This window comes from Coturnix japonica, chromosome 4, assembly GCF_054131305.1.
Source record: "Coturnix japonica strain WE chromosome 4, WE-NBRP24, whole genome shotgun sequence".
Classification (NCBI taxonomy): domain Eukaryota; kingdom Metazoa; phylum Chordata; class Aves; order Galliformes; family Phasianidae; genus Coturnix; species Coturnix japonica.
Genome location: NC_140666.1, coordinates 47,650,199 through 47,665,013, shown reverse-complemented (window position 1 = coordinate 47,665,013; position 14,815 = coordinate 47,650,199). Strand labels below are relative to the sequence as shown.

The 14,815-nt window shown below is 33.9% G+C and overlaps 1 protein-coding gene across 2 annotated transcripts in view; it reads left to right on the top strand.

Annotated features, from left to right (window-relative positions):
* GLRA3 (glycine receptor alpha 3) overlaps positions 1–14,815 on the top strand; it is a 66,833-nt gene that overhangs the window by 45,799 nt on the left and 6,219 nt on the right. The window contains exons 6-9 of one of the 2 annotated variants that reach the window (XM_015861832.3): positions 2,596–2,733; positions 6,824–7,038; positions 8,273–8,419; positions 11,529–11,648. In XM_015861832.3, the coding sequence (XP_015717318.1) occupies positions 2,596–2,733; positions 6,824–7,038; positions 8,273–8,419; positions 11,529–11,648 (620 nt within the window). The remainder of the gene's footprint in view (positions 1–2,595; positions 2,734–6,823; positions 7,039–8,272; positions 8,420–11,528; positions 11,649–14,815) is intronic. The other variant, XM_015861833.3, reaches the window with a different exon arrangement.

Genomic DNA, 14,815 nt, shown 5'->3' with positions numbered 1-14,815 from the left:
ATAGATATTCTTCTATTCCCCAACATGCCCCATGCACACAACAATACCCACCAGCACTAAGTGATAACTACTGTGCTATGCAGCAGATTTTCTTCATGAAAGTAGTTAAGAAACAAAAATATTTTCCTGTTTTGCTCAGAGTATCTGGGGAGTTGCAGCGTGTTCTTGCACTTCTTTCTTACAAATTCCCTGATTTTGTTTCATATCTACAAATAACAAGATACTTTCCACTGTATTCTTGCTTTTTCTCATGCAGGGATGAAAGAATGAAGTGATAGGTGGAAAAACATATTCATCAAATTGTCTGGAACCATATCAAACAATATAATATTTTAATTTAGAAAAACAAGAATACCTGTGATAATAATGCTCAATAAAGAAAATCCAGGGACAAATTAGCGTTATCAAATAGTTCAATATTCAAAATTAATTTTACTCTAAATTTTACTAATTCATTGGGCACATTTGTTTGTATTTCATATTGAATAAAGGGAGAAAAATTAATAGAGACTAAGTCAATATAACTATTAGAAGTAAGATATACATTATACCATTCGTTTGTTTTGGAATAACATAAAATTCTATTTATGTTTATATTTATTTATGTTATTCATTAAGTTCTTTTGTATACATTTACTGAATCAGTGCAATATTGCAAAACTAGAGTTACAGTATTGAATGAAGTATTAAATATTTAAAATATAGACTATTAAACTATTATATGAGAACTTTGTATATACTTACCATTTTTCTTATATAACATTTTTGAAGAATTAGTGGACAAAGTAGATATTCAAAGTTAAAAATACATTAGAGATGAATTAATTTGATTTAGTGAAATACCTTTTGACGCAGCAGTTGTTTCTTGTCAGTTCAATGAGTTTTACTCAGGGGATATAACTTCTGGCCTTAATCTATAAGCATCAAATGTTTACACACAACCGCTTTTTGTCTGAATACATGCAAAGTCTGGTAAGAGCTATATTTTTGAATTTTTCGTGTTTATAACATTTTATAATGAATTTTAAATCAGTTTTTATAGTGTCATGTTTGCAAGTATAGATGAAAAATATACACTTAATGCATGCACTTATTTAAAGGGATATGGGTTTGTTTTTATTATTTTCATCTAGTCACAACAAAATACCAAAGAAGATAAACCAGTATCATTCTAAGTGCTTGTGAAAGCCTTAGTATTAAAGGCACTCTCCAGAAGAAACAACAAATCTGAAGGTGTTGCAAACTGTTTTAAATTTACAGTCACTGATTCTTAACGTGCAGAAACTTTCAAAGACAGATCGGAAAGAATGAAGCATGTTTCACATTTCAGGCCAGTATATCAAAATAGCATGTCTGAATAGTATTTGTAGATATATTCAAAGAGTAATAAAGTTATTGAATACAACAGGGAAAAGATTTATGTATGCATAACGAAGGGTTTATTTCCCTCACTAGAATTCAAAATTTCAGTATTTTCTGAACACTATATTTAAACACTAAATTGTTACTGAGAGGTTAAAAGATATTTCCATTTATCAGCAGGTTATTCTTAACAGCTCATTGGCTTTGGAGTAAAGTAGAAAAAGAAACGTTGCAAAGAAGCTAAATGGATGTAAAAATGACTCCTTTCTTTTCCTCACACTTCAATCTATTATATATGAGTCAAGTGTACCCTTTTGGGTCAAGCTATTTCAACAATAGAAGCCATTTAGTTTTAGATTTCAGTCTTAAAATCTCACATTGTCTGAATTCATTAAATCCTGAGAAAAACTAAATAAAACCTTAATGAGAATAGGAAGCTTTTTTTTTTTTTTCTTTTTGAGCTGTCACAAACAGACAACATAAACAGAAAAACTTTGGAATAGAATGCCAAGGTTATATTCTATGACACACACAGAAGATATATAATAGGTTTTCCCCGTTCAAAGTCCATGCACATATTCAGCTGAAAGATAGATAGAAATACAAGGAAAATCTATTTACTTTTTACAAGGCCTGCCCATTGGTAAGTATTTCAGCTACAGATCTTAAGTTCTTTATTTAACTGTACATCCATGAGGTAAGAATAAATACATGAATCTGAATATTTAGTGCCAGCTCGTTCTTCACAGTCTGCTAGAATGAGATAACGATCAATTGTTTTTCCATTTTTTCCCACTAGAGTCAGCGAAAAGTATTTTTCAGTTCAAATAGCACCTCACTGCTGGATAAATTTTTCATTGCTTCCTTTCAAGAATTTGTATCTAAATTAAAACAAATTGACATAAACACATAAATATAACTTTGACAGCCTAACATTTCATTCAATATAGAATGAGAGGGAAATATGATAGGGCAAGGGAGAATAAATACATAAAAATGAGCCAAACATAGCTGACCTTGATGCTACCTAACTATTAAGATTTCAAAGAAGAAAGCTTTACTTTTTCCTAGCTCACTGTGGCTGAGAATGGCAAATAATGCTTTTTCATTAAATAGCCCAAAGAGATCCGTTGCATTTTCTACCTTAATATCATTTGCTGAAGTCATCACTATTTGGTATGTCCCTGCCTTTCAAAGTTTGCCACTGACTTAGAGTGTATTTTTTTTTTTTAGTTGGATACACAATGAATGATCTCATTTTTGAATGGCAAGAAAAAGGAGCAGTTCAAGTAGCAGAAGGCCTCACCCTGCCACAGTTTCTGTTGAAAGAAGAAAAGGATTTGTGTTACTGCACCAAGCATTACAATACAGGTAGGAAAGCACATTAGTGATGAAAACCAAAAAGCCATCATTTTTACATTATTGTTATTTTGGAGAAGTTTATATGTTTATTTAATATTCTCAGTGAACTCACAGGATTGAAACATACAGGTGCATTTTTCAGGACAAGGCAATCTTAAAGAATTGACACTATGAAACAAAAGCTCCTGGTAGCTGAGAAAACTTCTATTTCAGTAAGCTTAAGAAAAATATATATTTGAAATAATAAAGAAGTAATTCAGACAGGAGCTCGATTTTTTTTTTTTTTCTTTAGCAAGTGCCAAAACTACATATACACTTCAGGATCTGAAGCTATGTCAGGAAAAGACTCCATTACTTCTTCCAAGCCAGCTACCCTTGCCCTGTTTCTTTATGGCAAGGAAAAAATGCAAACCAGCTGAAAGTATCCTTACTGTACCATAGATGAGTGTACAAACTAGAAGAGGCTGTCCAGAGTGGAGACCTTTGTAGAACTGTGATGTTGTGTTTAGCTTATCGTCTCTAGGATACTGGGAAAAACAAAGTTTTATCATTACTAATTTAGTCATTCTGTTTCTAATTGTAAACAAAGCTGCCTTGAAAACTGGATGATCACAAGCATAATAATCCTCTAAAAATATATATAGCAAATTCTAAGAGTACACAGCTTCCATTTTCTCAAGTTAAAAACAAACAAAGCACACAATTAGGATTCTTTCATTCATTCATTCTCTCTTAAAGTCTGCTCTCCATTGTGATTATTGATATGCTAAACATAACTTGAAATTTAAGTTTCAAACTAATTTATTTGTATTTTGCTGAATTGATAGAGGGGAGAAAATTCAGCAGGCAGCATTCATAAAGAATGCCCTGTTGCAGTGAAAATAAAATAAAAGTGCTTATCCACACTGAGTGTATCACAGCTGCCCTGATACCCTAAGCATAGAGAACTGAAGGTTCTATAATAATTTCTATTTAGACTGGTGAAACAGTGTGTAAGGTGGAATGATACAGAGATGAGAACAGATATTCAAAAGATTATTTATTAGGAAAAACTCACTGATGTGGACACCTTCACTGGGAAATGCTAAGGCAATCTCCACCAGAGAGCAATCTCCAAGAGATGCTTCCTTAGTGGTGGTCAGCCCTTAAATGAGGTCTAGAGGAGGTGGAGTCAAGCTTTACCCCTTCCTGGAGCACAGCTAAATTACTCTCACCTGTGCTCCCACAGCTGACCCGACACTTGCCTCAGCTGATTAATCAGAGGTTCTGGCTGTGATTAACAATTTCCCATGCACAGTGAAAGTCATAATGGTCAGTAGCTACCTTGCATCAGTTCCTACAAGCAGTCAAATAGCATCTTGAGACTTATTCCAGAGTCTACTTGTTCTTATTCTCCCTCTAGGACTACCACCAAAGTACATTAGAAATGTCATTTAATTCTCCAATATGGAAGTAGAACTGCAGATAGATCTTGCAGAATATGTGTTCCCCCATGGTCTACCCAGGGATGTTTTGTTTTGTTTTGAATGAACATTGTCTGGATGTTTTATTTCATCCATATAAAAATCAGGTTTAGTGTCTATAAAACCATTGTACAGAACAGAATCTTTACGTTCTACTAGCAGATCTAAATCTAAGTCAGCCATTTAGGCTGAGTGCATTCTAATCACCGAAGAAGTCTCAGTCTCTTTCCTGTTCTCTATCAGAACTTAATCTTATGCTAAATCTGAGCCGCTAACTGTTCTTCAGGGGGGAAATTGAAGTGCTGGAAGAAAGGACCATGATAACACTTGAATTGCCCCAAATGATGTTAGCAAATATTCACAGCCAGCAAAATTCTGGCCCATCGACTGGCTGGATGTTAGGCCTTAGTTTGTCTGCATCCAACATTTGACATGTGTTGGATATTTTATATTTTGAACTAGTACTCTCCTCTAATGTACTGAGAATGAATTATTTGTGCAGTGCTCCTAGCTGATGGTCTCTCTTTCGCAGGCTGAGATCACTGCATGAGTGTGTGTCTCTTCTGATCCATCCAAGCACCCAGACAAACACTAAACCACAGCTAACCTGACTTTGAATTCGAAATGGACTACAGGAAAAAAACAGATCACAGCTGGATGATGGCTTCAGCTAGGAAAAAACAGCACAGCTTCTGCTGGCTGCTTCCTAGCTGAAGTTTGCATCTGCTAGTGCATGTGTTGTTTTTTTATTCTGCTTCAGCCAAGTTTATGCAGGTGGTTCTGACTTTAGCCAGAAAGGGCAAAAACTAACAACACCCTTTCGACACTTAGACCAAGAACTGCTGCAAATTGTGTCTGCTGAGACTGACTTCTGTCTGCTGCCTTTTTCCTCTGATGTATCCTATAGACAAGAAAGCCTAGTAATCTGTGCAGAAACAGAAGGGTTTTCTATTTGGGTAGGCATCTGTCTCCCTGGGAAGTTGCTTCCTATTAAGTTCAGCACTACATGGGAACAGAGGAGAGGAGGAACACAGCAGTTTTGGCTGGGAAGCAGACTACAGCTGAGGGTGAAATCCCACTGTCAATGTAATTCCATCTGCTCTTATGTGGAATGGCAGGTGCAAAAACTCACTGGGCCTAAAAGGAAGGCAGGAATATTAAGTCACACATTCAGTGGAGTTAAAAAGATTTATAACTTGTACATTTAGCATAATCTTATAACTAATGCCTTTGTAAATATGGTGGGTTGTTGCTTTTATTATTTATTTATTTAGTGCTCTTTGGCAGAATAAAGGTTTCACACAATGGAATTTACTATAGCACTGTAGAAATAACTAGAGGCCTGTTAAAAGAAATACTATGAAAACAACAAAGTTCAGAATATAATTGCAAGCACTTATTATGCTTGGAATTAAAGCATTTAAGTTTGACTTTTTGTAGTATTCATTTTCGTATGGCTAATGTTAGAACTATAACATAGTATACCAAGTATAGAACAAGCTTGTTCTTTGAATCGTTAATAAATCTGATACATAAATGTAATTAGGATGATAAATATTAATGCACTGTTAATGGAACCATTTCTTATAAGACAGCATTTTGGCAGATGAAGCTGAAATAGGAAAATGCTATCAAAAGCTACTTGAAAGCATATCAAGAAATAAAAGCTTCATATCAATTAAGAAATAAATAACTAAAAGTCTTTCCATGTTAGATTTGGAATTAAGAAATGCTCTTATTCAAATAAGCAGGAAATCTGTCAAATATATATATCTTGCTATGATAAAAACTTTCACATATACAGTATTTATAGTAATAACATTGCCTTCAGCACAGTTTATGCCTGATTAATGTAAGCATTGAGTAGAATTAGAAAATATAATGAGATCAGGTCATTATCAGATCTGAAAAAAAAAATCTACAATTTACAGAGTAAAATGCCTAGATCAGAGAAAACCCTGATCACACATTTTGGCACTTCTATGTGCAGACAGTAGATTTTTTTGTTCTGGTTCTTTTAAATCAGTAGAAGTTGCTTGATGCTCAGTATTCAGAAAAATGAGGCTACTCAATCTGTTTCTTGAAGTAGCCCATTCTTAAGTCTTCTGTTTCCGTTTGTAAGATGAAACAATTTGAATGGAGGTAAAGGGAAATACATTAGGGGATCTCTTGTTGATGATCTAGCACCTACACTGTTGTCAATACATTTTCTTCCAATTCATTAAATAAAGAAAGAATAATGTAAAAAAAAATAATGTAAGCATAAAATTGAACCAAAACATAATGGGAGTACAAGGTTTTTCTTTGCATCCAATAGTACTTCCAAACATTAAGTGGGATAAAAAAATGTGATCACACAGAGTAATTTTCCTACATCACATTGATGTGTGTCTCTAACATCTTGTTGCTTTTATAAAGAAATAAGTGTTCCAGAGCTTATTTAATTTTTAAATTTGCAGTTTTTCAGACCACTTTCTTTCCCACAGTTAATCCCTTTGTAATGGCATCATGAACACATTAAAAGTCACAGAAGGGGAATTAAAACACCATTCATTAGAGAAGAAATATATTTGATGCAGCATACACTCTAGATAACTATGCATTTCTATTGAATATTTATTCTTTGTTATAAAAAGGAAAGTTTACATGTATTGAAGTCCGATTTCACCTCGAGAGACAGATGGGTTACTATCTCATCCAGATGTACATACCAAGTCTTTTGATCGTGATTCTCTCCTGGGTGTCATTTTGGATCAATATGGATGCAGCTCCAGCCAGAGTGGCTTTAGGCATAACAACTGTACTGACCATGACAACACAAAGCTCAGGCTCACGAGCATCACTTCCAAAGGTAGGTGGAATTTCCTTTGTGTGTACTGCATTAGTACAAAATAAAAACATTATGTGGCAAATAAACTCCTTAAGTCAATCCTATACATTTTAATTAATAACACTTATTATTCTGAAGGAGGTAAATAGCTTTGAAATATTTATCCAATTGCATGCTAAATACCATAGACCTCAACAAGCGATGAAAACAATGTTTGTGTGTACCAAATGAGTGCTGTTTGAAATCAGTCAAGTAGCTTGTCCTTTTCTGGATCCCAATATCTAGCAATGTGCTACCAAATATGACTGAATTTCTAAAGGGAATTGCTTTAAAGACTGTTCTTCCTTTCAGCTGTTATTCCTTTACCATCTTCATTGCAGTTAGTGGGGGGAAAAATGTATACAATAAAAACTAATTCCACTTCTGTATTGGTTTTAATATGGATTTTTAAAGTAAGTTTGCTGCTTACATTTTTCTACATTTTTTTTTTTTTTTTGTATATGGATCTTAATCTGCCTGAGTGTAGCATCAGCAGATGAGAAAATGAAACACCGTAAAAACTCTGAAAAGCAAGAACGTAAGGGGTTACCAAAGGGAGATGCAGACATATTTTTCACATTCTTGAGGCCTGATGCTAGGTCTGCTGTCTTAAATGATAAAACTCTTGTAAATCTCTACACAGAGAGTGTTCCATATTTGCAGTCCAGAGCTGCGTGTCCTGGAGCTGAGCTTGGCAATGAAGGACTGCAGTGAGTTCATCAGTTCTGTAACTCATTTTCAGTACTTCTACTGAATATAAATCTATGTCTTTAATTTACTCTGCCTGTATTAGCAGAAAAAAATAAGCATATCAGAGTTTTGCATCTCACGTCTTTCACCTTATTTCCATTAAATAAGTATAAGTATAACAGAATAATTCTTAGCATCATTCACAGATCTCACTGGGAGAAATGGAGGAAGAGCATGTGATCATTGTGGATTGCTTGGTTTTATAATAAAATATAGAGTACATTAAGAGAAACTGTTTGGAAGAAAAACAGTAAACACATTTGTGAAGGATGACACTTAAAAATGATCATTAAAATATAAGTAATCTACTGTTTTCTCTCTTATTATTGAACTTTCATGTGAAAATTTGTTTCACAAAAGATTGCTAGGATTTGAAGATATTAATGAGCTTCTTCCTCACATGAAATGCTACACTTTACATCTTTGCTTAGAAAATATTCAGTCTTCTTCTCTATTTTCTTCTTAGGTGTCATATGTCAAAGCAATTGACATCTGGATGGCTGTGTGTCTGCTCTTTGTATTTTCTGCACTTTTGGAATATGCAGCTGTAAATTTTGTGTCAAGGCAGCATAAAGAACTCCTGCGATTCCGGCGGAAGAGGAAGAAGAACAAGGTAAACCTAACAGCATTCACAGCTTGGAAGGGACTAATTTACGCTGGGATGTGGGCTCAGTTTGGTAAACACACTGCTGCTTAAAGTGGAAATATAAATAAAATGGCAGCACAGAATGAAATCCACTCCCGGCATAGGGTCACTACAAGGACTACATGCTGCATAAATCCAACTTGAATTCTCAAAAGGAGGATTAAGAGGGCTTTAAATGAGGCATGGGCCATGTGGGAGCCATCTGCACATACACGAATTTGCTGCGTTAGAAGAGTCAGATTATACTTCAGTGGATCAATATGACTGGTACTTGCAGCACTTTGTACAGCATTAAGATTCAACAAATATTGTTCCTTATTTCACTCTAGTATGCAGTTCAAAGATTTAACAGCTGTATTTCATGTATTTTTAACATAGAAATTAATTTTTGAATTGATTTTATTTGTGGGATATACATTTTTTAAGGGGTCAAGTAGGGTATTTTCCCATGAGTCAATTTAGTGTAAATTGTTCATGCAATTACCAAAGAGCTTTAATAGAGCAGTGGCTACTTACTTATATTTATTTTATGGCAGAAGCATCTCAACTACTTTTTAAAGGAAGTCACTGCTAACGTGCAAAGTCTAGCAAGTAAGGTTACAAGTTTAAATTTGTGATAAGCAAAATGTTTTACAACATGCAAAAGTGCCTACTCCTGATTTTTCCAAGAGAAAATACTTCTTCAGCCTTCTCATTGAATGAGTACCCACCACTACTGTCATACAGAGCTTTTCACTGGCATTCAGTCAACACCTACAGTGCAAATGGAAGTCTGACTGTAGCAACATGACAAGTTCAGACATCTTTCATTCCTGAAGACTAAACTCAGTTTATTCCTTACATCACAAGAAGTTCATTTCCAAGTTGTTTTATTTTTAAACTTTTTACTTAGATGACGTTGAAAATCTGTAACTCTGGAAAGTATATCTAAGCAGTGTCAACTAGTAAGAGTTCCTATTAAAAGACAGGCTAGACATTCGTATAAAAAAGACATTTTTGTAAGTTTGCATCTTCCTGTGTGCTCAGACTTGTTCAGGTGCATACAGAAACTCATTTACCATTGCTTAGAGGGTGATTCAGACAGTGTGTGTCTGCTTTCAAAATCTCTCCCCATTAAATATATATATATTATTATTTGGTTGCTGACAGCAGCAGAAAAATGTACTTTCTGTAGCACAATTGAGGACGGTAGGATATTTTGTTTGGTTGGGGGTTTTTTGTTTGTTTGTTTTTCCTTGTGGCAGTGTGTTTACTTGAAAATATGGCAGCTTTCTAAAAGCTGCTTGAAGATTTGGACTGTGGGGGATAGGCTGGGCAGATACAGACTATTGGGCAGGTGGGCCGTGACAGTTGTGTCCCATGTCAGATATAAACTGTGTTGAGTGATATTTCATGTGAGTGTACTTTCAGTCTATTTTTAATGGAATTAAGTATTTTGCTGGACTGGTTTGTACAATCCTTTCCCTCAGGGCATGTTTCCTACACTTTAGCTTACTGTCATTCTCCTTCCCTGGAAATTCTGTAAGCCACATAGTTTCTAAAAATCATATTTTCAGCATTAGGTGTAGCCAGTAACAGCTGCAAACAGCCAAAGGATCAAATCCTGCAAGTAATATACACATGATTATGCAAAACAATTTGCTACTTGACTTTTTAACAACAGCATAAAATTCATCCATATCAAGATTGTGAACTTCCATAAATTCCAGGTCTTTTTCTAGAACTACTGCAGAACCATTTTATTTCATGAAATTGATTATTCTGTGCTAAACATAGCGCCTTGCTCATACACCTACTGATTATGGCCCTATATTTTTGGGACTCTCTGTTCAAATTGCTGGATTAATTTTGGTTACAAACATATGCTCAGATAGATTTGCTTTATTCTCCAAGTTTGGTGTCTTTCATAAATATAATCGTAATAATTGGTTATTCTTTCTCACTACTGATTAAAAACATAGGAAGATATAAATACTCCTAAAAACTATATGATCAAACTCTGAAGAAAATAATTGAATTTCAAGAAAAACTATACAGTTGTACACAGTACAATGTACAGAGATATATCAAGAGGTTTTAGCACCTAAAGCTCACCTGTCTTTGCCATTTTCCTTATGTTTTGGGTTTGTTTTTTGTTTTTTTTTTTTGTTTTTTTTGGGTTTTTTTACCACTGCTTCCTTCTTACCCACTTTAATACTTTGCTGCCTCTATTCCTGGGCAACAGTAGTTGAAACATCAAAGATGATTCATAGGTATAACTGCACCCTCTGGCTACCATTTTTATGGTTGTAACTAGGGACCTCACTTAATACATCCAAATAACTGAAAGGCATATTGCTTTTTAGAAGCCCAATACAATTCCTACAGAAGTGACAAAAATTTGTAGATGCTTTGAGCAAGTCTGGGATTTTATTATAAACACACAATTAAAAACAGAAAAACAGTTATTGCAGCATATATGAAATCTATCCATTGCTTTTTTGTCCAGCAGGCATCACAATAGGAGATTTTTTTTTTGTTTCTTTATAATTACAGAAATGGCAAAATACATCTTGAGAATACATAAATTTTTGCTCCCAGTTTAAAACATCATTTGGTCGTCAGCATCTGATTTATCGTGCTTTAATTCTGTCTGGGAAGGAAATCTATCTAATGAACACAAGTTTCACAAATATTATATTGCTAATGTGATGAAAACACTTTCAGAATGAATGAATATGAATTGTTTATTTAAATATACCCTTCTTTAGGTCTTGAGAAGCAAAAGAAAAAAAAAACTGTCAGAATTAGATGAACTGTATAGAACCACCAAGACATACCTGTAATCAGTGCTTATACTTAGTTGCATTTCTTCTGTGTGGGGAAAAAAGCACGAACTGTGTACCTATGTTAAATACCAGTGATTTTAGATTAGCTTTTAAAATATTTAGTTTTCAAGAATTCTATTTTCCAGAATCTAAAGATCACAGGTATCTTTAGTGAGGAAAATAGACATGCAAACTAGATTGTCTTTAATGGTAATCACACCTCTTTTCTTTTGTTTTCTTTTTGGTCAACCCATCCATTTTGCTGAAAGTATTTTGAGGGAATTCTTGATGGAAATGAAATCAATGAATCATTTCAGCATAGCAATGGCTTGAGATGTGCAGGACCTATAGACGGGACTTTGCCTCAAATCTACAGTACAAATTTAAGGGTAAACTATGAAGAAGATGTCCCATTTGTCAAAATGTGATATCCAGTCATTAACAGGGGCCCTGTCCTTTTGTCTGAAATAATGTCTTCCCATGTGGATTCCATTCATTGCTACCTGTATGTGATGACGTGAAATGTTAAGAAAGGTATCTGTCTCATTAATTTTGTAATCTATTTTGAGCTGTTTAAATCTGAATTAAAACATTAAAATTTTGTTGTCTGCAATTGCAAAGAATCAGTGACAGCAATTCAAGGGGAAATCAATTGGTACCAGATTAGAATTTAAAACCAAGCCGTCTGCAGTGTAGAACAGTTAAGTAGTAAACAATAGTGTTCAAATAACCAAAGCCACAGCTTCAAATAAATCCTCAAACTCTTACCAGAACCTGCAGTCAAAAGGCCACAGAGATATTTTTAGGATTTATGCATACTATTCCTCAAGAGATGTGTATTATTAAATATGCAAAGAGAAAGAGCACAGTCACATGACCGCAGAAAGTGAAAGCTTTTTAGTACTTTATAGCTGAGTATTCTGCAGAACTATGCTGGTAAGAAAATAAACTAATTATTAAGATTTCCTTGGGCCTTCAAAAAATTCTACCTTTTAAATTAAAATACATTATCTAAAATTATCATTCTTTGATTACAGCAATTTAGATAGAGGTAATAACATATTAACATGTAGTATAACTTTCATATTGCTAGTACCAAAGCAGTATTTGTGAAAAGCACATTCATGCCAAAGCTTTATTGAAGTTCATTTGCATTTAAACTTTAGAAGTTTTATCTAAAATTAAAAAAAAAAACACATTATTTTTAAACAATTATGCACTAACATGAATACACACACACACAGAAAACAGCTTCATTATTACATTTTGAAAGAATAAACCACCCCAAATGCAATAGACTTCTCCAAGTAGACCCACTGTCAAGATATTCCACAAAAATGTACAGGGTATCCATTAGATGAGTTCAACAGCTGTGACAGCCGTGGCAAACACGTGGATTATCAGAAATATTTCTAGTAAAACAAAAAGGGCTGTAGCCAAGTCAATTTATAAAATCACATGGAGTACTGCTGTCATTTTATATTAATGCCCTCAAAAAAGCACTCAGATGTTATTATCAACAATAATAGTAACTGCATCTTTCCCATTTTGAGAGTGCCCTTCGATATGAATCTGTTCCAAAATCAATGCTTTTTATACACTACAAACCTGCTAGAAAACTTCAAGAACTACATCTTTGATATTCCAGCTGGTACACCAGAAAATAATTATGGTAGTACCCAGTGCTCTGTAAGGTGCCCTTTCCTGTGTATGCACCACTTGAGTGTGACTTGTCAGGCTTCAACCACCCTGCCTGCCATCGTGGAGACACCATCCATCCAACATCACTGGGCTAGAATTCTAGAATAATCTTCACATTGACTCCTCAACAGCAAAGAGTACTTCTGATCAATCTGCTTGTAGATTAAGTTCAGAATGTCTACAAGTAAAAAATAAGCAGGGATCTGGCCTTTGAAACTATTTTTAGAGGACTGCTCAACTCGGATAGATACAGAATAGAGACAGTAAAGACAAAGCAGAGTGCCTCATCCTTAAAACATAACCAACTGAAATCGGCTACTCAGCAGAATTATTTTATAATCATTTTGAGCAGATGCAATCATAAACATTATCTTCTGGAGAACCAATTTTGTATTTTTGTATGTGTAAAGTTCCTGAAATTGCAAGTACAGCCTAAATTCTCACTTCTACTGTATTTGTAACTCCTGTTAACTGGAATACATCACTACAACAATTCTGGAATACAATTACTATTAAAATATTATTTCCTATTGTCAGTGGTTTACAGGATGGTTTGGCTCAGTTCTGTGACTGATACAGATACAAGTCGGACAACTGAAAGGAGAATCTCAGTCATCCAGGAATACTATAAGTGAAGCCTGCAGTTAAAAAGTTTGGAAACAGGAGTAGTATCACGTGCTAAAGAGGCCCCAATACAATGAACTATAAGAAAATGAAAAGAGATGATCACAGATGGATCATGTCATACCATGGGGAAGAATCGCAGATAGAAATCTGTGTGGAGCCTCAAAAAATTAAACCATGACACCTTTTTTTTCTGACAGGAGAGGAACACTACTGTAGTAATTTGTTTTATCACGTCATCAACATTCATCCTAACATTTTGTATTTCTGTTGCTCATCTCCATGTGGAAGTAAATCAATGATTTTTTTCTTCATCCTTTGGTTTCATGTTAATTTTCCTTTTTTATTTATTTTTTTTTTTTGTTAGTGTTTTTATATGAGAAGTATGTTACAGATTTAAAGTATGGCAGCTTCAGTGAACTGTAGTCATTTATAAGTGTATTCAGTTTAAATATATGAAAAAGTACTGTAATTATATTACAGCTACAGCAGTTGTGTGATTCAGCCATGCTGAATGTTCATGCTGTTCACTTCAAACTTACTAATTTATATACATTCTCTTGCCAATAACTGATTCAACTAATATTGCTAACAGTGTTATCTGGTAGTTTTCTAAATGAAGAATTTTTTTCTTCTACCAAGTACTATTTAATCAAAGCTTTAATATGTTCTGAATTAATCATCCATTCAAAAACATTTTCAAATGTACTGACATTTTCAAAATTGAGAGTTTTGAAGTTGAGATTTAAGCAAAGATAAGTGAGAAGTTAGCACACAAAAAAAAAATATGAAAAGGTTTACCTAAAACACAAAAGCTTCAGAATTATTGAACCAAAACACTAATTACTTTACTTACTGTGGTAAACGTAAAGTTTATATCATTTTCTTTTAAGCAGAGTTTCAAAATATTGAAATTTTTCGTTCAACAGAAAAAAATGACTGCTTCTCCCTCTTATTTGAATACTTACAGAAATGGTTTTCCAAAAAAAGAAATAAAATGCTAAGAAATTTTTAATAAGAATTTTTAAATGAAATAAAATGTTATATTTTGTCACGCTTTACAGAATCCTAGACTGTTAAACCAAGTAGGTTAAATTAGACATAAAAAATAGGAAAAGATTTTTTTAAATTGTGAATGCCATCAAAATCATAGAACTATCCTTGAGTAGCATATACAGTATAAAGATATGTTGAAATGTATTTCAAAATGAAATTTGGTGCTGGCTTTGCA